Here is a 27,089-nt window from a genome sequence, read left to right as displayed (position 1 = left end):
CACTGTTGCAGTAATTAATTAAATGAAATAAAAATGCATAAATTAGTTTTTCTAGATCCAGCTAGTCCTTAAATCCTGGAAATGTTTTTCAGGTGATAAAAGGCTGACTTAGAAACTGCCTTTATGTGCCTCTGAAGGTTCAGGTCTGAGTCCATCATGACACCAAGATTTTGGCCATAATCAGTGGTTTCTAGCTGTAGTAGCTGAAGCTGTGAGCAAACTCTGAATCTCTCTTCCTTTGGTCTGAAAATTATTACGTTGGTTTTGTTTTTATTCAGTTGGAGAAAATTACTGTATGGTGCATCCATGTATCGATCTGTTTTTAGCATCTAGCCAACGCTCTGATGGGTTCATAGTCACCTGGTGAAATTGTGATATAAAGCTGTGTGTCATCTGCTTAGTTATGGTAACTGATCTTGTGTGCTATAATCTGAGCTAAGGGGAGAATGTAGATGTTGAATAGGAGGGGCCCCAGAATGGAGCCTTGAGGAATCTGGTATGTTATTTTTCATGTGTCAATATTATCTGAGCCTTCATTCTATAACATTCATATTACCAACAAAATTGCAGCATCAAATACAAGAAAACAGATTTCCCCTTTCTAATGTGGATCCAATTTTTCTTTTGTCTTTTAAGTTTTTTATGTTTTCTGTTCACTATTTTCCACAGTCACACCCCATATTTCCCCCCACCTTGGAACATTAGCTTTTCTTCTACTTCTTGTTTGCCCTTGCCCTATCTCTGTTTTAAGAATGTGTGCATTCATAAGCAAGGCTTTCTGATGTGATTTATTTCAGGCCTTAACCTGTATATTAAATCAACAACTGTTATGTGCAAGTGAAATTACATATAATGGTTGCATAAATTTCTGTAGTATTAAGACTGTTAACTTAGAATGGTGAAATATATTGTATGTTTTAGAAAGAACTTTGAATCAAGCATAAATGGAGTAAAGTTGTCCCAACTTTCCAAAAAGCAAACAAATATTTGAGTATTTTGCTCTCTATTCTTGTGTACAGTCCACAAAGGATCATTCTCTTTTTCTTGAATTCTATGGAATGTGCTTTTTTGACTGTTTTCTAAAGACCTCTTCTTAGAGCTCAAATATTTGATCCTTATGTGAATTACTGTTGAATAGGGAGTGAGAGTGTTTCAGTGATAAATATTCTGTAATTGGACCTCAATTGAACTGGTGTACTTTCTTGCTTGATGTATGGAAAGTCCCATGATATTTGTTCAGCATAGTGATGCAGAAAAATAAAAAGGTTTATATGTTCCTTTTTAAATCGGCGGATCTTAATAATTAAAAATTGCAAATAAAATGAGCTGGTGCCTAAATCAACATTAGGTTTGAGATTGACCAAATGTAAAATTGTAAAAAATGTTTTTGAATGGTTTTAAAGGCTTATATCTAACAGTGAATGCTCAGTGAAATTGTATTTGTATCTTTCAATGAAAACAAATGACGATGCTTTCCCAGAAATACCTCATTTAATGCAATAAAAGAAGTACAGGCATACGTCAATGCCAAAGCCTGGATTAGATTTTGGATAATTAAGGGTTTGTCTTCTTTGTCTCCTTCATAGGGCAAACTTTGCAAGTTCCTAAAATACCTGAATGGTCCCAATAGAACTTTTTGTTTGGGCTGATTATACCCTCATCTGTATTACATTTCTCATGTATTTTCACTGTCTTTCCCTCCCTCTCTCATGTGTTACTCTGCCTGTCTCTTCACTCTCTCTTCATCGGTAGTGATTGGCTGGCTTTCTCTCCCCTCTTTTCCTGTATAAATCACTGCTGGGGGTGGAGATAAGTACAGCCTGCTGTTTAATACTGAAGGACGCCACTCTAAAAACTCCACTGTCCACGATCGCTCAGTGGCTTTCCTGCTGTCATTGAGAAAAAAACAAGTTGTGACTTTTGGATTCTTAGCGTTCCATCATGTGTAAAGGACTTGCAACCCTTCCTGCAACCTGCCTGAAAAGGTAAGCTCAGAGCAGTTAAACAGCAGAAGGATTTTTGCCTATGTAAACTAAGTCAAATATCATGTCTGCTCTTATTCTGTAACACTAGCTTTAACAAGACAGATCAAATATTTCAGTTTTTTTAAATAACTTTAATACAAAAAATGTTTTAATCTTGTTACAAATATTCTACCTTAGAATATTTAGATTTTTTTTGTTGCAAACAAATCAAAATGTTCAATATTCATGTCTCCTCAGCGCTAAAGATATCAAGCACAAAATAAGCTTCTTACTGCAGAAGCCTGAACCCCATGCTGCAGATCAGAAGGAGATAAAGGAAAAAAATGTGACGGCTGCTGTAAAGAGGTCAGAATAATGTTATATTTTGGTTATGTCTTTTACTTTTAATACTCTGGTGTTGTGATTTTTTTTATTTTGTCTTAAGAAAGAAAATAAATCCTAGTGATTTTTAATAAAATATAGATAAAACTGTATATTTGCACATGTTACAAAAATATTTATACAAATATCTTTCTAAAAGCAAACAGTGGAGATAAACATACAAGCAAACAAGAGCGTGCGTATTTTTGAAGCAGCATCTACAACAAGAATTGTGCTCAGTTTTAATCTAGGAAAATACTTGTTGATAGTGCATTAAGGCATCATTTTTCAAGGTTAGTTCTTATTACTTTTAATCATCATTGGTCTATTCCATCTTAGAGTAGTATGTTGTTTTTAAACACAATAAAAAAATAATAAAATAAACTTTGCTTTAACTGGATTTAAATGTGCTTTTGAACATTATGATTAATTCCTGCTTCTATGCTTGAAAAGGGTTGGTGGACCATTAGCTTTGAATTAACTTCTTAAAATGATGGAATCTTGGATTTCTTAAATAAATTAAAATATTTATTTCTATTTCTATTCTATTTGGGAAAGACAAATAGAATACAGATGGGTTGATTTATGTTCAAAGAGAATGTTTTGTGTTAAAGGGTTGTTGAAAACACCAACTTTTTCTCTTTTCTTCTGTAGCAGTTCGGACTAAAAATACTTCAAAATTTTTTTAATGATCTCTACTGTTTTTACTGAAAATATAAACTTAAACATGGAAAACCTGCGGAAATGCAGGTGTTGTTTTGACCCTGATCTGCCCGCAGGTGTAATTCCCATTACAAGCCTGTAATTGTCCTTTATGAGAAGGTGATGGCACTGACCTTTCCTTTTTAGGAATATATAACCCATCTGTTAAAGGTGACACATAATCAATACTTAGTTCAGAAAATTAATGTGCATAGAAATTAGGTTTCTTATTTCTTGATATAGCTGTTCTTCTCATGACCTTTATAGTTGCAAAGACCAGAAATTTTAGTGAGGCATTTTATTTCCATTATTTTCCATGGTGGAAAGGTCAGATGATGAACAGTGTAAACAGTAAATTGTGGATGAAATGTTCAGTAGTTTAATATTATCTTCTTCAAAACATGTTTTTTGGCAAAATTGCATAGTGAAAAATAAACCAACCTGTTAACATAACTTTTAGAATAACTTTTAGCTATTTTTTCAAGATGTTGTAAATAAGAAGATTAATCAAATTTAGTAAGCTGAAAAAACAGAAAATAAAAAAACATCAGAATCCCTAGGTCAGCCTTAGTAAACATATAAAATAAAAGCAGAAAATTATTATCTGTTTCTTTGTACATATAAATTCTAAAAAAAAAAAAAAAAAAAAATACATTTGTTGTTTCCAGGGTCCCTGATGCTACTGAAGTAGAGAAATGGAAGGAGTCGTTCAGTCATGTGATGAGCAGTGAACGTGAGTACATTACAGTTTCACATCAATACATATAAAAGATACTCAGGGAGAATCAGGCAAAGTCCAGGTAATGATAGAGATCTAAACCGGCCTGAAGCAACTTGATGACACCAGTTACACTGGTATTTACAGTCATGCTTGATTCAACGAGTTCTCAGCAAGAGGTCTCTTGGGGTTTATATACAAGAGGAAAGTATTTTATATAAACAACAGGATGGTTTTCATTAGACACAATAAGACTTCAGCAGTCATGGGAACATGATCAAACAAGAGCCAGACAAACACTTTACTCATTAATGGTCGTCAATAAGCTTTTCGAAGACTGCAATTTCCATGTGTTAAGGTTCGAACCGGAAAAAGGAACCTGAGAAGTGGGTAATTAACTTTTACCTTATCATGATTACCCATTAAGTGTCTCTTCCCGCAAATAATAATGCAACCCTGGAGATTTCTCTGGAAATAGAACTAAGGCAGATTTTGATAGTCTGAACAAACATGCAAATTAAGCACAAACACACAAAGGCGCTTCTCAGGCTCTGGGCTTTTGCTACGTGTCACAAGGCACTGCTGAGAGGCCCCTCAGGGCAATATGACCAGTGCAGAGGTTGTGTGTCTGCGTTGTGTGTGCTTGTATGTGTGTTTGCTAATCCAAGTCCTCTGAGAATCTTGCCGAGTGTATGGTAAAGACAGCAGAGCAATGACCTTGCGGGAACCAGCTGAGTTCTGACATGATGCATCCCATGAACTTAGTCATTGACCTCCAACATTGTCATTCCTTCTTTCCTCCTCCATCTGTCAGTTTCTAATGACCTGATCTTCTTTTGGAAGATTTTGTTTACCGTAATCAGTTTCCACTATCTATCATCTTAGTCTTGCGGAAGTTTGGATGAGCACAGCTGCATCCATTATGTTTTATGATATTATGTCTTTAGCTGAGGCTCCCGTCTATTTGTTCTGCAGTACTTTGTTACTCAAAGAATCAATCTTCTTTATTGTCTGATTACGTGGCCAATGGAACAATCTGCATTTATTTCTAAGAGAGATTAAAGAAATACTGTTGCAAATGTATTTCATTGTCTGAATACCAGTAAATAGAAATAAAAGAAAATATTGATTAAAAGAAGAATGATTATATTTATTTTGTTTTAATACAATTTATGTATACTATTAGTTAATTTTTGTTAATTATGGTGTTCAGATTTGAAAAATAGCAGCAGTTTTTTGTTGCCTTCCCACAAAAGTTGTTTCCAGAGTCATAAAGGAGTCCAACCCTTCACCTTGGGCGCTTTTGAAGTCAGACGATCTAGACTGTGGACGTTCGGCGCTCTGGTTGTTGAGCTCCTGTGCTCTTCCCCTTGCAATATAGAGAGTGGCTTTGCTTTATTTTGTTAGATGAATTGGAAAAAAAGTAATTTTAACATGTTTTTAAGCTACAAAGTATACCTAAAAACACCATCTGGGCAGTCAGTTCATCAGGATTATGATCCCTCTTAAATATTATTTGTTCGTAGTAGCAGACTAACATATACTAACGGGGGAAAGTGCTGTTTGCAGCACTTGAACGTGAATATAAAACATTTTTTAGGCTTGTGGTAAAAACTGCAATTACCATATTGTAAACTGGAATACTTTTGGCCTGCAGGTTTTGCCATTTTTAGTCGAGTTAGGTATTTATAAACAGTTTTGCCATATCTCAGTCATTAATCATAGGAGTTTAACCCCTTTATATATGTATATTCATTTTACAGACTTTTATGCTGACAGCCATGTCAATGCAATAACGACTTGCATGTCAGTCTCCCAGACAGCCCAGATTTAATTAGATCCCAGATCAGGGGATCTAAATAAATAATAAAAAATAAAAAATAATAAAAGTCAACGTTCTGCATCCAGCTACAAAAGTTTAGATTTCCCAGCTTCATGGCTGGCCTGCTCTAGAGGAGTGAAACGCCTGTTGAGCCAAAAGCATAGCACAAAACACACAGAAAGCTTGAAAACACCCAGCCATGATGGGTGTAATGCGCCACGACTGAACGACTCCTTCCATTTCGCCACAGTATTACTCTTTCAGATGATTCAAAAGTGTAAATTAAGGATGTAGGCCTGCAATTAACATCTTAATTATGATCAAGTCTTCAATATTTGATAGCCTCTGAATTTAAGTTACGGGTCTTAAGTAGCCTATATGAAGTTGAGAAAAATTTTACAAATTCTTTCTTAGTTCTTCTAGCTTTCAACAGACAAATTTATTTATTTATTTTTAGTTTTCATGGCATTAGTGGCTTGTTTTTTTCGACATTAGGCTGACAGGAAAGGGGGAATGATAGACGAGGAGGGACATGCGGCAAAGGAACACAGGCCGGATTCGAACCCGGGTCGTTTTAAAATTGACATTTAACACAATCATATATCACTATGTAAATGCTTTGAAAGCTTTATATAAAAGTACATTATCTTATTTTAGAAAAGTAGGGAAAACTTTGCTTTAGTTACAAAACAATAAAAGAAATGAAGAACTATTGAGTGTGTTTTTCTTTTCAAGCTTGGAGAAGAAGCAAAAAAAAAGATGATATTAATTTGTTTTTCACAATTCTTTAGTAAAAGTATATTTGATTTTATATAACTTTTTCTTTTTCCTTTTACTTCTAGTGGGTCGTACAGTCTTCACCACCTTCTTAAAGTCAGAGTTCAGCCAGGAAAATGTTTACTTCTGGATCGCTTGTGAGGACTATAAGAAGACGTCACCTTCCAAGCTGGCAACTAAAGCGAAGCAAATCTACCAGCAGTATGTTGATGCAGATGCTCCCAATGAGGTAAAGAAATTTATTCTAACAGATAAGACAACGCAAATGAATCAGATCACCTATTCATTTTTCATTTCATTTATTAATTGAGTATTAATAAATGAACACTTGATATCAAAAAGCAAAAAATAAAGGAGAGCTGAAAAAGAAAGAAAAATTCCTTCCTTGAAAAAACATAATAAGGCTGCCTGAGACATAACATGTAAATAATCTTAGTGAAATAACTTCTCTATTGTGCTTCTCCTTGTTCTTTTCTTTACTTTTTTTGAGTTTTCCAGTCATGTGTCAACATAGAATTCCCCCTTTGAACTCTCATCTGTTGCCACTGTTGCAAAAGGGAAACCAAAACACAAGTATAAAGCATTATCACATATGATTTACAGTTAAGCTAGAAAATTTTTTTTTTCTTGTATTACACCTAAAGGTAAAATAGGGAGACTGCTAATGCATTTTATTTCAGTATCTTGAACTTCTGTTTTTTCTTTCCTTTTCATTCATTAAAGGTAAACTTAGATGCAGCTACAAGAGAAAAGACAAGGCGGGGAATTGAGAGCGGCAGTCCATCTTGTTTTGACGAGGCTCAGAAGATGATCTACACTTTAATGGAGAAGGACTCTTACAGAAGGTTCTTAAAATCCAATCATATTCAGGATCTGTGTCAGAAAGAGAAGAATACTGCTCAAGAGAAAAAAGAATGTGATTGGGTTGATAGCCAGCAGGTGTTAGCTGGTGGGGCCTAAACTAGGAATGACAAGAAGATTTAAAGCAGGTGCCAAAGTTAGAAGGTGCAGCAGAGAAGTAGACTAAGAAGGACAAATAGCCAGAAAGAGTTTGACCTTAAGGGTGATTCCTATTTTGGATGACTTTTCTTTAACAAACTCAACTTGCTGTTATTTACTTGCAGAGTTTAGCTGTCATATATTCAATAAAAGTGTAATGTTTTCTATCTCTGAATACATTCTGTCGTGTTTTTCTGAATCAGAGAGGTTGATATGGAGAGACTTTGCATTATATTATAAAGAATGAAAGATGCAGTTTTCACAAATACAGTATGTGTTAAGTGAGGAAAATGAGAAAAAAGTAGGTTGTTTCCCAACCTACTTCCAGCCAACAGACAGGCTTAAGAAGCTTTAACTTAAAAAAGACCCTTGAACAAAGATTACAAAGAAGGGAAAGTTCCATTGACTGTTAAACTTGTCCATTTAATGTTCCCGTGTGGTCTTAAATGTCGTGAAACTTTGCGCTCAAAGTGAAAAACTTAATTCAGTGTTTAAAACTACCAAGACACTTCTCTGCACTTTCATTCTGACATTGAAACAGGAACAAAAATAAACTTTAATCTAAAAAGTGTGAACTACAGTCAATTGTTTTACAAGACTCACTTCAAATCCCCATCCAAACAATCATGAAGGCTAAATGCTGACAAACTCAATTCCCTTTCAAGCCTAAAAAAATAATATAATGGCTTTAGTTTGCTCATTTGTTAAGTCTGTTAAATTTTAGGGTTTTAATATATGGCAGAATCATTCTGAAAATGCAGCATAATAAAGGAGTTTGTCACACAGTGGAGTTTAAGCCTTTAAAAGTTTTCAAAAAGCTTTCCAAAAAGTTAAAACTCAATACCAAAGAAATCAAAGTTGCCAAAAATAAAAAAAAAGAAAGTGCAGATATTTTCCTTTGGGCTCTGTGCATTTTGATTCTTTTTCAAATACCCTGTCACAGCTCAAAATTATTAATAGATATAGAAGGAAATATTTATTTGGTTGGTACCTATTTACAAACCAAACAGTATTAAAACATGGATATATTGCTATAAAGCATAGTAACTGCGTTCTGTGAATAAAATAAACAGTCACCTGTTTTAAAATGAAATGTAGTTGTCAGGATGCACACAATAATCATTATTGTTAATATTATCAGTATAATTACTGGATGTACAATTAAAGCTTCCCATTTTTATGTAGTCTTTTTAAATATACCATCATTGTTTTTGAAAGCAAATGGATGTTCTAATGCCTCTTCTTATTGCTTTGAAAATATTCAACTTTAATAAATTACCAATCAGCTGTGCTGCATGAACATCTTGACATGATCTCTACACTGTGTCTAAATCTAGTGGGAATTATGTTTATGATTTAATATCTGATATAGTGATGTTTTATTGCATGCTATGTATGGAATAACATTTGTAATAAAGTTTACTAGTTAATTGTTTTTGTTAGTGCATTTAAAACTTTTTTATATAAGTCATACTGCTCTGTCTAAAATATTAGCAGGTGACTGAAATACAGAACTTTAAGGATAATTAAGTGGGGCGTTCAGAAGTGTGTTTCATTAAAATGTATACTGTGATTAACTGAAAAACAATTCATTGCATATCTTGATATTATTCAATGATGCTATTGCCCTATTTATGTCATGTCTATGATGGTTCAAAATTAAAGTTTGCTTCAAAAGTTGTGACGTTTTTGTGTTTTTAATAATTTTTTACACAAAACCCTTCTTTTTGTTGAATGACAATAAAGGCATTCAATGGTTTTGTTGGCCATGTCCTAGGCCACAAAAAAGATGTTCCTTGTATTCTTTATATACAGTGCTCAAATAAATAGATAGATAAAGGTAACATCAAATAACATTTCCTAGATCTGAATGAATAGAATATTCTTATCGTAAACTTCGTTCTCTATAAATTTGAATATGCTGACAACAAAATCACTCAAAACTCATCAATGGAAATAAAATGTATTAACCAATGGATGCCTGGATTTCTTGTCAGACACAAAATCTAAGTGTAAAAAACACACTACAGCCTGACCAAACTGTATTGTCCTTTAAACATTAAGGCTCAGTATTTTAGTAGTTTCCTGAGGGATCTTCTCCCAGACCTAGAATGAAGCATCCACCAACTCCTGTACAGACAGTGGCTCAACATGATGTTGGTGGATGGATCGAGACATGAAGTCCCAGATGTGTGTCAGATCCAGGTCTGTGGAACAGGAAGGCCAATCCATAGTTTCAATGCCTTCATCTTGAATGAATATCTGACACAATCCAACCACATGAGGTGTAGCATTGTCCTGCAATAGGAGGAACGTAGACAAACTGCACCATCACATGGTCTCATAAACAATCTGAGGATCTCATCCTCAGATCCTTTGGGAAATGGAGGAATGGTAGCCTAGGGGTTAGTGCAGTTCAGAGAAGGTTGCAAGTACCCGGTTTGATCCCCACAGCCTGCACTCTGGGTTTCTGAGCAAGACCCTTAACCCCACACTGCTCCCAGGGCACCACACAGTGGCAGCCCACTGCTCCCCAAGGGGATGGGTCAAATGCAGAGATGAATTTCTCCAGTGTGAGATTAATAAAGTTAAATTATTAGTATTATTATTATTATCTCTGTACCTAATAGCAATCATGGTACCTCTGGCGAGTACATGGAGGGCTGTGCAGCCACGGTGACTCTTAACTGTGTCACCATACTCTGCCACATCGTTACATATGTTCAGAGTGAACCTACTTTGATCTGTGAAGAACACGGGGCACCACTGACAAATTTGCCAACCTCTGGCAAATGGCAAGCATCCTGCAAAATGTTGGGCTGTGAGTGGATGTCAAGCCCTCATACCTTCCTCATGGAGTCAGTTTCTATCCTTTTCTACAGACACATGCACATTTGCAGGGCTGTGGCAGTACTCCTCCTGTTCCTCTTTGCACTAGGGTGGAGGTAGCGCTCTTAGGTTGCGACCCTCTCACGGCCTCCTCCATTTCTCCTGGCGTACTGGCCTGTCTCCTGGTATAATATTTGAACTTTTTTTAATCTCACACTGGAGAAATTCATTTCTGCATTTAACTCATCCCCTTGGGGAGCAGTGATGTGATGGTCCCCACTTGCAGAGCCACTTCTTTAGTGAGTATGACTTGTTAATTGGCAATAATTTTTACTTGTTATCTCTTTGCACAACAGCATGTAAAATTGATTTGTCAATAAGTGTTACTTACTAAGTTGAAATCTGCTTTATAATGAATTCATCATATTAGTCATAAATGTATTATTTATCCTAACCTAATTCATCCTAAACTACTCAGTTGCTTATAGAGAGTTTTTAATGCATATCAATAAATTAAAGTGGATTTGTGATAATACTCAAACAAAAAAGGATTGATGATCTGTTTTTAGTGGGTGTTAATGGACAAATGTAAAAAGTTCTTGTTGTATTACTGACAAAAAATGTTATTAAGCTGGATGTCTAATGTCATTAGGTTTCATAATCAAATTTACCAAAACCTATTCAGAAATTAGTTTGCCTCAGGAAAGTGTTGGAATATGAGACATATTGATGTTTTGAACAATTTATTTTCCATTAAGGTTTATGTTTGTATATGTGTCCAGTTTGATAAGTTTATATTCTCTGAATCCATTAGAAAGTCTGGGTCTTAACTGTTAACTTAAGAAATCCAAGATGTGAAAATGCAACTTTTTCCATAAAAAAACCTCAAAAACAAATATTTCTGCTTGGTGATCTTATTTATTCAGACTCTGTTTTACTGTTTAATTTGTTACACATGAGTTTAAACTTAAAAACTTTACATTACACAATTTCTTGATCATCATACAGTAATCACCTGTAATCAGCAGATCAATACTACAGAATATTCAGTAGAAACTCTGTAGTGGTTTCACATTACAGATCATTAACAAAATATTATATTATATGATAATGAACAGGGACGATTGAAAATAAATAACATAGTTTAGAATTGGACAAAACACTCATTCAACACTTATCTCATTTATATAAAAAAAAGTGTTTTTAATATTTTATTCATTAAAAAAAAAAAACATGGATAAAATCTGGTTTATATGACGTAACTGGTTGACCAATAATTCCTACGATCACGCTGTATTTCTATTGAAATTCTGTTTCCATGTTTCCTCCCTGTAGTTGAACAGCTTGAATGCATGGGGACAAAAACAGTTATTCAGTCTTTTATTCCTGGACTTTGGAATGAGCAGCCTCTGTTGGGCAGGGTTCTCTGGCGGCTGATGACAGTGTTTACACTCACAGTGTTAATGATAGTGTTTACAGATAAGTTGCATGAGCATCTTGATTTAGAGATCCATGTTACAACCTTATCAAAGATCCTTAGATTAAAAGTTTACAGAAGAATGTTTGTTATGTTCTTTACAAATCAACAAAACTTGTTGTGCACCACACATGAAATTCAAAAGCTTATCTCTTTTTATAACATGTTTGTATTCAAAATGACTTGCCCACAAAAGGTTGGATCTGTACAGTGTTCCTATTCACGCTCATGGCAGAGCTTCATGTCTTTTTAGGGAAAGCGACTTTGGTGGCACAACTCGTCACACCCTTTAGAGTAAATAACCTCAGCTGAATCTAATCTTCTGCATAGTTTAACAGTCAAGGAGTCTGAAAACATCCTTAAATATTTATCGCCATCTTATTTCAACAAGCAGCTGTGCTTCTCCAGTTCAAAAATAGAGCAAAACATGCCTAAGTTACTTCAGCAAACAAGTTATTTTCAAAAAAGTCAGCAATGCCTCTTTACTGGAGCTTAAAAGGTGGGCTTTCCTCCAAGTTTTTTACAACTGCTGAAAGGAAGCTATTTACTCTGTGTTGCACATCAATAGACACACCGCTCTGGTTATATTTATATAAAAATGTATCTCCTCAAAAATCGAATTAGTGTTACCTGGACAGATGTAGAAGTGTGTCCTTCTGATATGTTTCGCATTCACTTTTTACATCCACATACTCTCATATATTATGCATGCCTTTTTTCTAGGTAAAAGGCCAAAGTATTACAACTTTCCCTATCTCTTATGGGAATATGACAGGGTCTGCAACATAGTATTTCATTGTAATTGACAATCATCCGGGTGAGAAATAATGTTATAAAATGTGTTAAAAGAACATCTTAAATACAGAGAACTGGCCACAGATAAACAGGTGAATGACATGAATAATTCGACCAGTGCTGAGATCATGATAAAATATGTATTTGTTTGGCCATGGCTTTTAGTTAAATTTATCTTGTAATCATTATAAAAATAAAGAAGTATCAGCACAATCTCAAGAGGTGGGATTTTAGGAAAGCAGCCAATTTACTTTCTCAATGGTTACCACATTAAAAGAGACAAAAGTTGAGGAAAATATGTAGAAGCAGATCCACATGTGAATAGGAGAGAGGCTATGGGCGGGCGGAAAGCAGGCTACGAGCGCACAGACATGGCATGCACTAATGTATGCAACATATAGGGTTTATGGTATTTAATGTGCATGCAAAACAAGTTCAACATGTGCCTGGAGAGTAGTAGTTTAACAAGTATTTATTGAATGTGTGTTCTTTTGGCAAAATCTTGACCTTATATGGGCTATAAGCCAGGATTGCTATAGGATGAAGGATGGGCCCAGGGCAATACATGATGTTAGCCTCTTCTCTACCAAACTTTTTCTAGTTTGTATTGTTTTAATTCTTGCCTGGTTTTATAACCATGCAACATTTCGAACTTTGGTCCTGGTCCTGAGGAGACCAGGAAACATCAGCGTTTAGTCAAATAACCACTTGGATGTTCTATATTAAAATATAATTCAATATTCTTACTAAAACTGTGCATTTTAAATCATTTTTTAATAATAATAATAATAATAATAATACATTTTATTTCAAGCGCCTTTCAAAACACTCAAGGTCACTGTACATGTAAAAACAATAAATGGTAAAAAACAGTCGTCATAATTAAAAGAAACAACACAAATTACACAAAGGAAAGTAATATAAAATCATAATGAAAAGGCAATCTTGAACATGTGGGTTTTGAGTTTGGATTTGAATACGGGTAAAGACTCGGTATTGCAGATGTCAGAGGGGAGAGAATTCCAGAGTGTGGGCGCGGAACGTGAAAAAGCTCTGCTCCCCATGGTTTTAAGACGGGCTGAAGGAACAACTAAGTGAGTGGTAGAAGAAGATCTAAGAATGCGGGAGGGAGTAGAAATTTGAAGTAAATCAGAAAGGTATGGAGGGGAGAGATTGTGAATAACTTTAAAAGTAAGTAGGAGGATTTTGAACTGAATTCTATACTTCACAGGTAGCCAGTGGAGCTGCTGCAGGACTGGGGTGATGTGATGAAAAGAAGGGGTTCTAGAAATGATGCGAGCTGCTGAGTTTTGTACTGACTGAAGCCTGTGAATGGATTTTTGAGGAAGACCGAAAAGAAGAGAATTACAGTAATCAATGCGGGAAGTGACCAGACTATGAACAAGAGTGCAGGTGGAGCTAGTGGAGAGAGAGGGGCGAAGGCGATTGATATTGCGTAAGTGAAAGTAAGCGGAACGGGTAAGGTTGTTAATGTGAGAGGAGAAGGACAAGGTACTATCAAGGATGACACCCAGACTCTTGACCTGAGGTGAGGGGGAAATTATGGAGTTGTCAAATGAAAGGGAGAAACTGTCAGCTTTGGATAAAGTAGATTTTGTTCCCACTAAGAGGATTTCGGTCTTGTCATTATTCAGTTTAAGAAAGTTGGAGGTGAACCAGGATTTTATTTCGGTTAAGCTTCCTGCACTGCTAAATGATCTGCAAAATGTTGTCTTTTTTTTCAGGATTTGTTTTTTCCAGCACCTGAGGTGATGCAATGCTTTCTTTGGTTTCAAATAAAAATGTCCATATTGTATTCAAATTATTTTACTGCAGATTCTTTGATAAAAATCCAGATAAGAAGGATTTATTTTAACATGACCCAAGACAAAGGGAATGATAAAATCCTGAAAATGAGACTGAAGCATTTTTGTTTTGTAGTCTTTGTCAATGAAGGGTCAGTGTTTTTGATTGACTGGTGGTGATTGGTTGTTTTCATCAATCCAAATGCAGTTTTTGCAGGGATTTAATCAATTAACTGAAAAGTGCCTGCCTTTGATAGGCCATTTGGTGTAGTTCACATACATACAGTTAAACAAATCTTGACCACAGAGATGAAGCTAAGTGCACACAGGAAAAGAGTCCAGTACATGCAGAAAAAAATAAGGTAAACGCAAACTACAAAAACTTTATATTTTCAGTGCTGCAATAAAATTCTGAAAACCAATCCCACTGCTTAGCCAGGGGCTTAATGTAGTTCAGTGAAAAAGCAATAATAAAAAAAAAACTTTGAATAAAACGTGCCATTACTTCAAAGTCCTGAAAAATTGGAGACTTTTAGCCCGACCCCCCATCAACCCCCAGCCCTCCCCACACACACGACCCCCCCCTCCAACATGAGATTCTGAACTTGATTACCTACTTCAGTCAACATAATTTTAATCTAAATATAACTGTTCAGGGTGAATAGGGGGTTCAGTGTCATTCCAAGGGACATTGTGACATTTTCAGAACGTTCGACAGCCTATTTATACTATAATTGTGATGAATGCTTTGAGCCTTCTGAGAAAATGTAATCAAGGATGATCCTAATTAAGCACTGAACCCATTATAAATTTTCCGTAAGTTGTGCAGAAGTTTAATACAGAACTTTAATGGGATTATATTCTTGTGAGGCAATATCATTGTTGATTCTTCTTCTAAAAAAAAAAAGAGTGTTTACAAAGAAAGTTCAACTGGTCAATGCAGATACTTTCAGAACAGCAAGCTCTCAGTGTTAAACAAGAACCAAATATCCATCCAGTCTTATTCTTTATTCTTTGTACAATTAAAGTGTTTTCAATGTCCTACAGTTAAAACAAGAGAGGTACAATTGACCATTGACTGGCTTATCGTGGATCACAGGGTTTGCTTTTGTTTCTCAAACTTCATTTACAAGTACAAATTATACAACAATGTACAGTGCTCTAAGTAAGAGGGTGTCATTTACAGAGATACAGTAGGGCAAAAAAGTATTTAGTCAGCCACTGATTGTGCAAGTTCTCCTACTTAGAATAATGAGAGAGATCTGTAATTTTCATCATAGGTACACTTCAACTAAGAGAGACAAAATGAGAAAAAAAAAATCCAGGAAATTACATTATAGAATTTTTAAAGAATTTTTTTGTAAATTATGGTTGAAAATAAGTATTTGGTCAATAACCAAAGTTCAACTCCATACTTTGTAACGTAAACTTTGTTGTCAATGACAGAGGTCATACCAGTATCGGGTGGGGCCCCGATCCAGCACTAAAATGGTGGTATTGGTATCGGCGAGTACCAACAAATAGGGCACCGATACCATTTTTGCGATCCAAAAGTTTATTCAACTATTGTCACTCATTCCAGATAGGCACTAAAAATGCTGTACTTGATTCACTTTGTATTAGTCTTTTTCCTGCTTCACAAAGGTAGGCAGCAGCTTGACAAAGCCATGATGGCAATTATTTTACATCTAAGTAGTATGCAGTTCTTCATATACACACACACATCAATTGCAAACAGATGATGTCGGTATAGTATTGCAATCAGCCAATGCTGCACAGCCAGATATCGGGTATCTTCTGCCGGGACCCGAGCGGCAAAAAACATATTTCATTTATGTCATTATCTGCTTCCATCTCCTTGAACTCCAGTCCACATCAGCAGATTGCCTCACACACTGAGCCTGGTTCTGCAGGAGGTTTCTCCTTGTTAAAAGGGAGTTTTTCTCTCTTTTCTTTTTTTTTTTTTTACTTTTCCCCACTGTCACTACATGCATACTCAGTGCAGGAGATTGCAGAGAGTCAATGAGTCCTCGAAATCAGCTGGTTTTCCTTAGATAGAAACACTTAGAAGAATGTGATTGTTACCTATATAAATAAAGCTTACGAATAAGTTCCTCAGTGATATCTTTCCAGTCCTGATACACCCTGATAACTAGAGTTTTTTTCTTCCTGTTCTTGTGTCCCATACCTGTCTATCTGATCTGTATTCTGTTCTGTGTTCTCTGTAGTAATGCCTGTCCTGCGTTGTCAGCAATTTTTTTTTTCTTTATTTTATTTTCTATTCAAAAAGTAAATAATAGTTGCAGGGTTTTAATTGTTATTTTTTCTTTAGTGACGGTGACCCACTTTTGTAACCTTACTTTCAAATTTTAAACTTTTTCTTCCATAGAAGGGACCTGCTCTGGTGATTCTTTCTTCAGAAGTTTAACTGTGCAGTTTTCCTTGTTGAATATCTGGTGAATTTGATCCTGTATGGCTTGCCATGGTCTTTATAAATTACAAAGTTGTGCTAGATTTAACAGAATTCTGCCATACAGATTCAACTTAAAAGGATATATAAACAAGAGAATGAAGAGTTGCAGTAACCGGTGAATATTTGATTGCTGTATAGCTTACCAACTGATAATAGTTAGCTTAAAGTTAAGCTGCAATTTGAAACTAGATCACATATTCTCCCAATATAATAAGTATGTAGATAAATCATAATGACCAAGAAAACAATGCAAAATTACCATGCTTGAAGATAACATCTTAATATAGTTTCTGCCTCCTTTGTCTCCTTTATGCAACATCTAATTGAAGTATTTTGCTGCATCTGTGGTTTAGGCAGTTTATTACTTAGAGTGCAAGGCTGCTAGGTTTTCTGAGTAAAATGCCTCTGGTACCTCAAGCTTCATGGGCTGATTTGCATAAACTCATGTCTGAGAGAGACATCTTCTAAAAGTCAATCAATAATACTAAGATGTTACTAGATAGACTGAAAGGGCCGCTCTGGACTCTTTACTCTACTGCTGTTCCCTGAGGCAGATAAACCTTGTCTTGTATTTTATATCTTTATAAAGTTGGAAGGAACATCAAGTGCATCTTATGCGCAGCTTCATTATCATCAATCTTCCCTGATGACTTGTTGCACATATTTTCCCATAATGTTGACTATCGCATGTCTTTTCAGGTAAAACATAAAGCATCTAACATTATGTTTCACAATCTTTAAATAGAGGTCAGACTCTTCACATTAGTTTTTTTTATGATAGAAATCCTTTTTATGTGTTGGGTATTGCTTTGGGGATACTTTGTCTATTTTAGAACAGTCTTTGATGTGGTTTTTGTGCAACTATTCTTTTGAATTGCATGCTGTTTGCTTGCTCATTCTAAAGAATAAATCTCAGCACCCCAAGGAATACTCTTACCAGACATTTACTAAAAATATTTCAGTGTTATAACAGATAACTTTATTAGGGGCATCTTAAAAGTCTCAGTGGAAAATGAAGAATGTTTGACTCTTGACCCGTTCTCATCCCTTCAGTCAACACAAAGCAATTAGCTTGTCTTCTCACTGTAAATAATTTAATTAGTTTCAGTATTCTTATAATCTAAAACAAACATAGATAGAAAAATAAACACAAGTTTTATACAAGCTTATTCTTGTTAAGATCTTGCATCAAAAAAGAAAGTGCAAAATTATCATCATTTACTCAGATGTGGTTGTAAATCTTCATGAAGGCGGGTGCTAATTATACGGTTTTATTCATGTCGTAATCTTGTGCATGCTCTGATGATCAATTCTAGTCTAGAATTTTCTTGTTCTTTGTATTTAATAAAAAAAAACATCTCATGTAACATTTTATAAATACCTTGACAGTAGTAGCTCATATTTTGTGTTTTCTTGTTTATGCTAAACAATAAGCTCTTAGAGTCTAGTTCTACACAAATGCTTGTCACTGGTGCTTAAAACCACAGAGTCCTATCCCAAAGATACAGTAGAGAAACATTAATGCGAAATTGAGGACTTTATTGCTTATGAACTTTAGCAACCATATTTTTTTTTTGTTATTAATATTTATTTTTTCTTTATAGATTTAGATTTAGCTTTGGGAATTGCTAGTCACATATTCCATATCTTGTCCAATTAGAATATAAAACAACACCACTCCTCTTTTTTATAGATAAGGATCGAAATGTTCTCTCTGCATTCCTCAGGTCATCAGTGTGTTAATGTGGCCAGATTTAAAGTATGTCATCATAATTGTTTGGCTAATTGAAGAGAAAACTCGTTCAATTGGGAATTAAACTTTCCTACTGAATTTCTGTTAATAAATACTCAGTCCAAGCCCCACTAAATTTGCAAAAAAAAAAAAAAAAAAAAAAAATTGGGTCATCTCCTTACTCTACTTGGTGAATATTTTTCTTAGAGAAATAGAACAACACTGAGAAAAAAAACAGAGATGACTATTTAGCTGCAAAGTCAGGTTTTAGTAGGTTCCAAACATTTAAGACTCTGCTTTTCACCCACTCTATCAAAAGTATGAAAAAGAGTAATTCTTGATGGTTTGCCTTACTTTGTGATATGAATTTTCCATTATCACCTTTAGTACCTCAGCTCTGAGTGGTACAGCTTGGGTAATGCTTGAGATTCTCCGTGCATAACTTTTACGACTGCAGTGCACAAGAAAAAAAGAAAAAGACCAAAGCATAACAGTAAAGTCTAAATGAAAAACAGTTTTTAACTGAGGGAGAGTTTGACACGCAGCTCATCAGTCAATGGATGTTGTAAGGGAAAAAAAATGTGTTCAGATTCAACTCAGTTCTTTTTGTTAAAAACCTTATCTTGTTTCTGCGTGTGTAGGGGTGTGTATGTTTGCTCTTGTATTTAATACATTGCGGGGCCCATTTCCTGTAAAGATACCCTGTGTGGCATGATGCCAGGACCCCATGAGGGATGAAGGTGTGAATTGAGTTTAGATTAGGGTAGGTGTGAAACCGCAATGGTTAGGTTTAGGGTAAGGGCGGCGGTTAGGCTGTAGAAATAGATTAGTAATGAATGGAAGTCAATGGAAAGGTCCTGCAAAGATAGAGAGTTGTATTATGCACATGTATGGGTGTCTGTGTGGGTAGGGGGGTGGGCTTCCACGCTTAAAATTAGATGAGAAATGGCATGTGGAAGACAAACGTCCATTTCTTTAGCTATACAATGAAAAAAGGAAAAATATGAACATACCTAAGACTTTAAAGAAATAAATAAAGAAAAAAAAGATCAGATTTTAATGCTTGTCCATTCCAATCTGTACTTTTTTGCAAATTGAATAACCCAGCACAGGAGTCCAAAATGAGAATGAATGAGTCTATTTCCAAGAAAAACAGATCTCATATGGTTTCTTTTTGTTCACATCTTATGCTTCAAAACACAAGATAAATGAGCCAGATGATCAAAGTTCAAGATAAATGGATACGATAATTTTCATTCACTACGTTGGAGTCGAAATACATTCAAACAAATACATTTTAAACCAGCTGTGACACATACTCAAGGAACAAAGAAAGTAAAAGGTATGCGACTTAAGATGAAAGGTGAAAAAACAAAGCTAGCAGGGGAATAATAGCACACAGATGTGACTGCTCACAGCAAAGTAAGGTGATTGCAAAGGCATTAAACACATAAAGTAAATAGGATATTATCTCTAAACTCAGCTTACTTTACATACCGAAAAAGCTAATAAAACAATAAAACACGTACACCAAAAATACCGACTATACTAAGTTTATCACCCCAGTATATTTATATGAATGCCAACAACAAAAAAACACTTTAAAGCCACTTTATAAAAACAAAACATAATTTCATGTACAAGTTTACTCTTTGTACATATTTATTACCCTTTGAGGCTTTATGAAGAAAAATCTGTGTTTTCAATATGGTGTCACAAACCTAAAAAAATTACCAATTTAATAAAGGAGAAGTTATTATTCATCTCGGAGAAGTTATTATTCATCTCAAATTTTTTATTAACATACATTTTTATTTAAGAGCAACTATCGAAATTAACAAATGCCTAGAAAAAGTACACTATACAATATTTTTTTCATGTGAATCCCAGATTGATCATTCTTCTTTGCCTTAGCTAGGAAGTGCTTTAAATCAGTCCTACCTATACTTATCCATGCTGGGTCAGATCCTGATGTTTGAAAAGGAGAAAAAAGCCTTAGCCTCTCTGCATGCAGTAAGCCAAGCCTTGTAGGTAAACTACGTCCTGGAAAAAGACAGAGTGAACTGTCTCCATATGTCTTTGGACTGGTGATTAATTTTGATGTTCGGCCAATCAGGTCCAAACAGTTTTACCTCCAGCTTCTCTTGGTAAGTTTGCTTTAAAGGAAAAGTCTGGTAACATTAAGAATACAAATTTCTGAAAGTACTTTATGCATGAAATTATTATATATTTTTCAATAAATGATAAGTGTTTTTAATTAAGAGTACTTTCATTTGAATGTGCCCTACTGGCGACATCCATGTTTGTCAAAGAACACTACTGCCACCTACTGTTTTGTGACGTCACGCTGCGGTATCAGCTGTTGAGCAAGTCCCAGTGCTGTATCTGGTGTTTGTCACAATGATCTATTATAAATAATGGTTATGACCAATGCAATATTCGAAGCAGAGAGTAATGGATCAGTAACATGTTTTTTTCTCTGGCCATAAATTCAATGGCAAATCCTCCCTCTTCAAGTTGGCAATCCAATGACGAACCCGTGGAGGGTCATGAATCACTCTTTTTTTTTTCACTTTTACCCAATGTATTACAACATCCAACTGCCATAGACATGGGCTTGTCAGTTTAACTATAGCTCTCATGAATTTCAATGGTGAAGTCCTCTCAAATATGGAAATATGATAACTTCATCCATACTGGTGGTGTGCTTTTAGCCTGCATGATAGAACATAGCTAATAGGGATGGCTCATAGCTGATTTACAGGACCTGATCATGTTTTACTTCATGTTTTGTCTTTGACATGATATCATCTAAACACACTGAGAAAAATCCTAAACTGCTCAGAAATAAAAATAAATCAGATCTTCTAGATCTCTTGGCCTTCTTATTAACCAGCTGGAGTTATACAATCCCTCAAGAACATAAATTTTCCCTAAAGCTAAGATGTAACATGATATCTATTGTGAAAAATTATGAATATTGCTTTGTGAGTTCTGTGTATTGTATTCTACCAGCTCTTTATCTTGATTGGTACTAGATTGGAAACTAAATAAATGTAGTGTCAAAAAACACATTGAAAGTAATTTAATTTAACTCTACTAAAATAATGAAACATATTGCCATGGTTTACAGACACAAGGAAAATATACAAATCATTTGCTAAATTTTACCCATAGATTTTAGGTTATATTTAAGATTAAAGCAAAAAATAAAACCCCACCATAGTAAAGGTTTTGTTATACAAGTTTGTGTTTCTTTGCCTGCAGACGTAATACTATCCAGGTTCTGGACATGCTCGAATGCTGTGGCCCTTAGCAGAACTCCGTTCTGCATTAACCTGCTTATCACTGGATTTTCTCTCCAGGCTTTCAAACGCCAAACAGCTGTGAGGTCTGATAATTGAAACCTGACGGGAGGATCTGGAGCTCTAATGTGATCATGCACACAAGAAAGCACGTACCCTTTCATACAAGCACACACAAAGGCCCTTATCTTTACCTCACAATTATGCATGCAAAAAGAACATACAATATACACATCCCTGGGGCGACATGTCTGGATGTCTGGTTCATTTTTTATGAATGTTAACTTTATAAACAATACAGGATGGAATATTGTAACATACTATCAAAAGGAAAAATTATTACAGAAACGTTGACCTAGTGGAAAGTATGGTTAATAATGGCTCAAAGTTATATTTGAAAGGTATTTCTTTAATCAGAAAAGCAAGAATTACCATGATGTGCATTCTATTTCTTTAAACCCCTGTTCAGGTACATTTAAAGAAATACAGATTAGAAAAAGTTTTATACTGTTTTTGACCCATTTTAGAAAGTGAAATTCCTACATTGCAAACAGATAAGAATATTTCCAGCCTTAACTTTTTGCAATGTTGATTATTATAGTTATAATGTTCTCAAAAAATGAAAATATCGCTTATGAATGAAAAGCAAACATTTTAAACACAAATATCTGTGTACATTGTTCTGTGCAAACAATATTGGCATGGCTCACTTTTGCATATATTACTGCATCCGTGTATAACATGGAGGCAATTAGCCTGTGGTACACCCAGGATGTGTTGACAATAGCCCTGAGGTCATCTGCTTTGTTGACAATAACCCACAAATGCACCTACTTGTTCAGGTCAGACGATTTTACTCGACAATCAAGCACAATAACTCAATGGTTGTTAACCCATCTTGTGGTGAGCCTATCTTTGACAGACTGGGTAAATTTCAAGACTCTCTAGAACAATTTGCATCTCATTAAAGATTTATGGAAGAACGAAACATGAAGTGCTTCAAAACAAACGAGAAGGTGCATGTGTTAACTTTTGACTTTTTCTAACATGGATGTGTACAGTGTGTGATTTGGAAAAAAAAACTAAATATCAACAATTCATTGTTTTGTTTGAAAATACCTGTTGCAGGATATGATGCATTGTAACAATATGTGCACATGGTACATCACCTGTAGATTTTCTTTTTCCAGATGTTCAGTTTTGGCAGTTCAGGCATACAGTACCAACTGGCAGTCTGCATATGCGAGGGTGGTTTTACGTAATGAAAAGGATATGTCAAGGTTTAATCCCAATTGATTGTAGTTACCTAATCAAGTACACAACCAGCACAAAGGTACATAGGTCAGATAGCTGTAATACTTACCCATTTTTGTACAATGTTATGTTAGAGTGGCTGATGTGGTACAAGATTGTTTGTACAGGTTAGCTGCATCTTCTGCTGATCTGTTTACACAATATGCAAATTGCAGAGGAGGCCAGCAGGAGGCCATTGATGTTTTCCTCCTACAGAATTGATAACAAACCACTAAAACACAAGGCGGGCTAAAGGAAGCTCAGAGAATAAAGACTAAAAGTGTAAGGAGCCAATGTGCTATGATTATAATTAGACTTTCTTGCATTGTAGACACCTGTGGCTTGGTGGTTCACAACACCAGGTAATGTTATTGTTGGGAGCTGGAGAAAATCCCATCTTTCTCCAGCAGAGTCCGCCGTGGATCCTCTGAGGGAGCCTCCTGCACAGGTGCAGCTCATCAAGACCATCAGAGGATCCACTACTTAAAGGAATAGTACACCCAAAACATGATTAGCCTTCATTTTCTACTCACCTCCATGCTGAACAACACTCTGGAGTACTTTTTTGATATCTCAAATGCATCTGGAGATCTGGGAGGCTTCTTGCTGTCTGCTGACATTCAAATAATGGAGGTCCATGGCGCCCGAGACAGAAAGGTCCATAAAAGTCCACAAAAACGTGTCAATATTCCTCCATACTGCTCGTCCAATGTAATCCAAGTGTCCTGAGTGGGTAGCATCCAGAATTTACTCGAAACGAAGTCATTTAGAATGTTTTTAGAGCATAAACAGTAGTGTATAGGATTTCCTAATAGCGCCCCCATGCGCGCTCACGATTCTACGGAAGCCGGCAGACCAAACCGGAAGAAAGTGCGCATTCAGCGTCTGGTCTGCCGATAATGCAAGCGTAGAAGAAGAAATGTGCTGTTTACCTGTGCAAAGAAAGAAACAACGAAAGAAAAATGTCTGAGGACTTCAGTGTTGAGGAAGAGCATGAGTTCTTTGCCGAGCTGAATGCGCTGGTTTGGTCTGCCGGCTTCCGTAGAATCGTGAGCGCGCATGGGGGCGCTATTAGGAAATCCTATACACTACTGTTTATGCTCTAAAAACATTCTAAATGACTTCGTTTCGAGTAAATTCTGGATGCTACCCACTCAGGACACTTGGATTACATTGGACGAGCAGTATGGAGGAATATTGACACGTTTTTGTGGACTTTTATGGACCTTTCTGTCTCGGGCGCCATGGACCTCCATTATTTGAATGTCAGCAGACAGCAAGAAGCCTCCCAGATCTCCAGATGCATTTGAGATATCAAAAAAGTACTCCAGAGTGTTGTTCAGCATGGAGGTGAGTAGAAAATGAAGGCTAATCATGTTTTGGGTGTACTATTCCTTTAAGCTGCCTTCAGACCTTGCCTCAACGCCGCAGTGTTGTTCAAGTTGGTCAGCGCTAAAGCCTTGCTCCTTGTGAATCTCCATGACTTTGAATCCAGATTAGATTCTAACTTCTCTCTCTGTGTTCCCAGGAAACCCGAGTCTCCTCTGTGAAAGCTCTTGGAGAGCTAACCTGCCGAGCCGACCCTCTGAGCCAAACCCTGAAGACTTTCTGAGAACCCCCAAGCAGCTCAGGACTAGAGCTGGAAAAACCAAACCAAGATCTGTACGAGCTAGACGTGAGACGCTGAAGCAGCTACGGACTCTGCTGATAAACTCTTCTCCAGAACCAACAGAAACTCCCCCAAGGAGAATAACTCAAGAACCCTCAAGGTACTATCTGAGCTCACTTGAAAACCAAACCCTGCCAGCAGTTCATAACAGCTCTGTCTCTCACGCAGACTCCAGTGAAACCAGGACCCAGGCCCGAACCAGATTCCAGTACATTCTGTATTTGTGTTTTAATAAACTGTTAAACTTTTATCCTCGTGTCCGCCTTGTGGTGTTCTGCATAACTGGGTCTCCATTCGAGAACCCATCATGACAGAACACTGCGGCCAAACACAAGGCCCAGCAGATCACCTCACCCGTCGTTTGGAGGAACAGGATGCCCAACTTCAGGGACAAACCCAAACGCTCCGTGAGTTATACCATTTAGTTGGGACTCATAACCAAATGCTACAGAGTTGTGCTAATTTCCTGAATAGCGCTAATGCTGCATCTGTACAGCAACCATTTCCGGGTCCAGTCCCTCCCCCGAGGTCACAACCGGTGACGTCATCAGAATTTCGTCCTAGTCTACCTGAACGATTCTCCGGAAACATGAAAGATTGCAAAGGATTTTTATTTCAGTGCCGGTTGATTTTTCAGAATTCTCCAGGTTGTTTTTCTACTGATCACAAGAAAATAACGTTCATTCTTTCTCAGTTAACAGGAAGAGCCTTGGAATGGGCTCAGGCAAGATTTGCCTCTGACGACAATTTAAATTGCCTTTTCTCTGATTTCATTACTGAATTTACCCAGGTTTTTAACCAAGAAACTGACCAAACTATAGATTCCAGAGCTCTTTTCAGCCTCAAACAGGGAAATTCTTCGGTGGCAGATTTTTCGATTAACTTCCGGGTTAAGGCGGCAGCTTCAGGATGGAACCAAAGCGCCTTAAAAGGAGCTTTTTTCATGGCATTAAATGAACAGATTAAAGATGAACTAGCAACCCTCGACGAACCTGCTTCCCTCGAGGATTTAATTCGCCTCTCCATTAGACTTGAAAATAGGATTCGAGCCAGAAACAGTTCTAAGAAGCAGAGTAATTTCTCTCCTGCCCCTCTTAACGTGACTGTGTGTTCTCCCTCTACAGAGCAGATGCCCACTCAGAGGTCTAAACCCCAGTTTCTTCCATTGCCTGTTCAGGCCTCTCATTCGGGAGAAGGGGACTCCGAACCCATGCAGGTGGGACACACTAGGCTCACTCCGGAGGAGAGACAGAGGGGATTCCTAAGTAAACTATGTATCTACTGCGGCGAGAGTGGACATTTTATCGCCTCCTGCCCGGCAAGATCAAAAGCCGGGGCCCGCCAGTGGATCTGAGGAGTCTGGCGGGCCAAATTAACACAACAAAATCTCCTCGTTTGTTGCTTCCAGCCACCCTCTTCTGTGATAACCAGAGTCTCTCTTTTTCCGCCTTCATCGACTCAGGCTGTGAGTGTAACTTAATAGACTCTAACCTCGTCCAGCAACTTCAGATAAAGACCGTTCCCCTCTCTCAGCCTCTCTGTGTGTCAGCCATCGACGGAAAAAGACTCCACCGTGTTACCCACCAAACCCAGCCCCTCGAGCTACTTCTATCAGGTAACCACCGAGAGACAATAACCTTCTTTGTTTTTCCCTCTGCATGTTCCCCGCTGGTCCTCGGGTTTGAGTGGTTGGAGAAGCATAACCCTCACATTAACTGGACTAAACGTCTCCTGGAATCATGGTCCACTACGTGCCACGAAACATGCCTTCGTTCTGCTGCCCCTATGTTGGGGCCTCCTAGTGGTGGGGGGGAGATGGACTCTCCTGACCTTTCTTCAGTTCCCTCTGAGTACCATGACTTAGCCCCTGTCTTCAGTAAGGTCAGTGCTACGTCCCTACCTCCACACAGACCATACGATTGCACCATTGAACTTTTACCTGGTGCTCCTCTTCCAAGCAGCAGACTGTATAACATTTCCAAGCCTGAAAGAGAAACTATGGAGAAATACATCAACGAATCATTAGCTGCTGGAATTATTCGTCCTTCATCCTCTCCGTTGGGTGCAGGTTTCTTCTTCGTGGGCAAGAAGGATGGTTCCCTGAGGCCATGCATTGATTATCGGGGTTTGAACCAGATCACAATTAAAAATAAATACCCATTGCCTCTTCTTGCATCTGCTTTTGAACCTGTACAGGGTGCTACAGTGTTTACTAAGTTGGACTTAAGAAACGCCTATCATCTTCTGAGGATACGAGAGGGCGATGAATGGAAGACTGCCTTTAAGACTCCTTTGGGCCAATTCGAATATCTGGTAATGCCCTTTGGTTTAACCAACACTCCTGCCTG

The 27,089-nt window shown here is 36.7% G+C and overlaps 1 protein-coding gene across 1 annotated transcript; it reads left to right on the top strand.

The window, feature by feature from the left end:
• The first annotated feature begins 1,812 nt into the window (after positions 1–1,812).
• On the top strand, positions 1,813–7,538 carry rgs4 (regulator of G protein signaling 4). Its single transcript, XM_038291736.1, has 5 exons — positions 1,813–1,985; positions 2,223–2,330; positions 3,716–3,780; positions 6,430–6,593; positions 7,088–7,538. Exons 1-5 carry the CDS (start codon positions 1,942–1,944, stop codon positions 7,322–7,324), a joined length of 618 nt encoding a protein of 205 aa, XP_038147664.1. The 5' UTR covers positions 1,813–1,941; the 3' UTR covers positions 7,325–7,538.
• The last annotated feature ends 19,551 nt before the right edge of the window (positions 7,539–27,089 follow it).

Source organism: Cyprinodon tularosa, unplaced genomic scaffold (assembly GCF_016077235.1).
Source record: "Cyprinodon tularosa strain WSP-4 unplaced genomic scaffold, ASM1607723v1 ctg30, whole genome shotgun sequence".
NCBI classification, from domain to species: domain Eukaryota; kingdom Metazoa; phylum Chordata; class Actinopteri; order Cyprinodontiformes; family Cyprinodontidae; genus Cyprinodon; species Cyprinodon tularosa.
The sequence above is the reverse complement of the archived record's forward strand: the minus strand, read 5'-3'. Positions and strand labels throughout refer to the sequence as shown.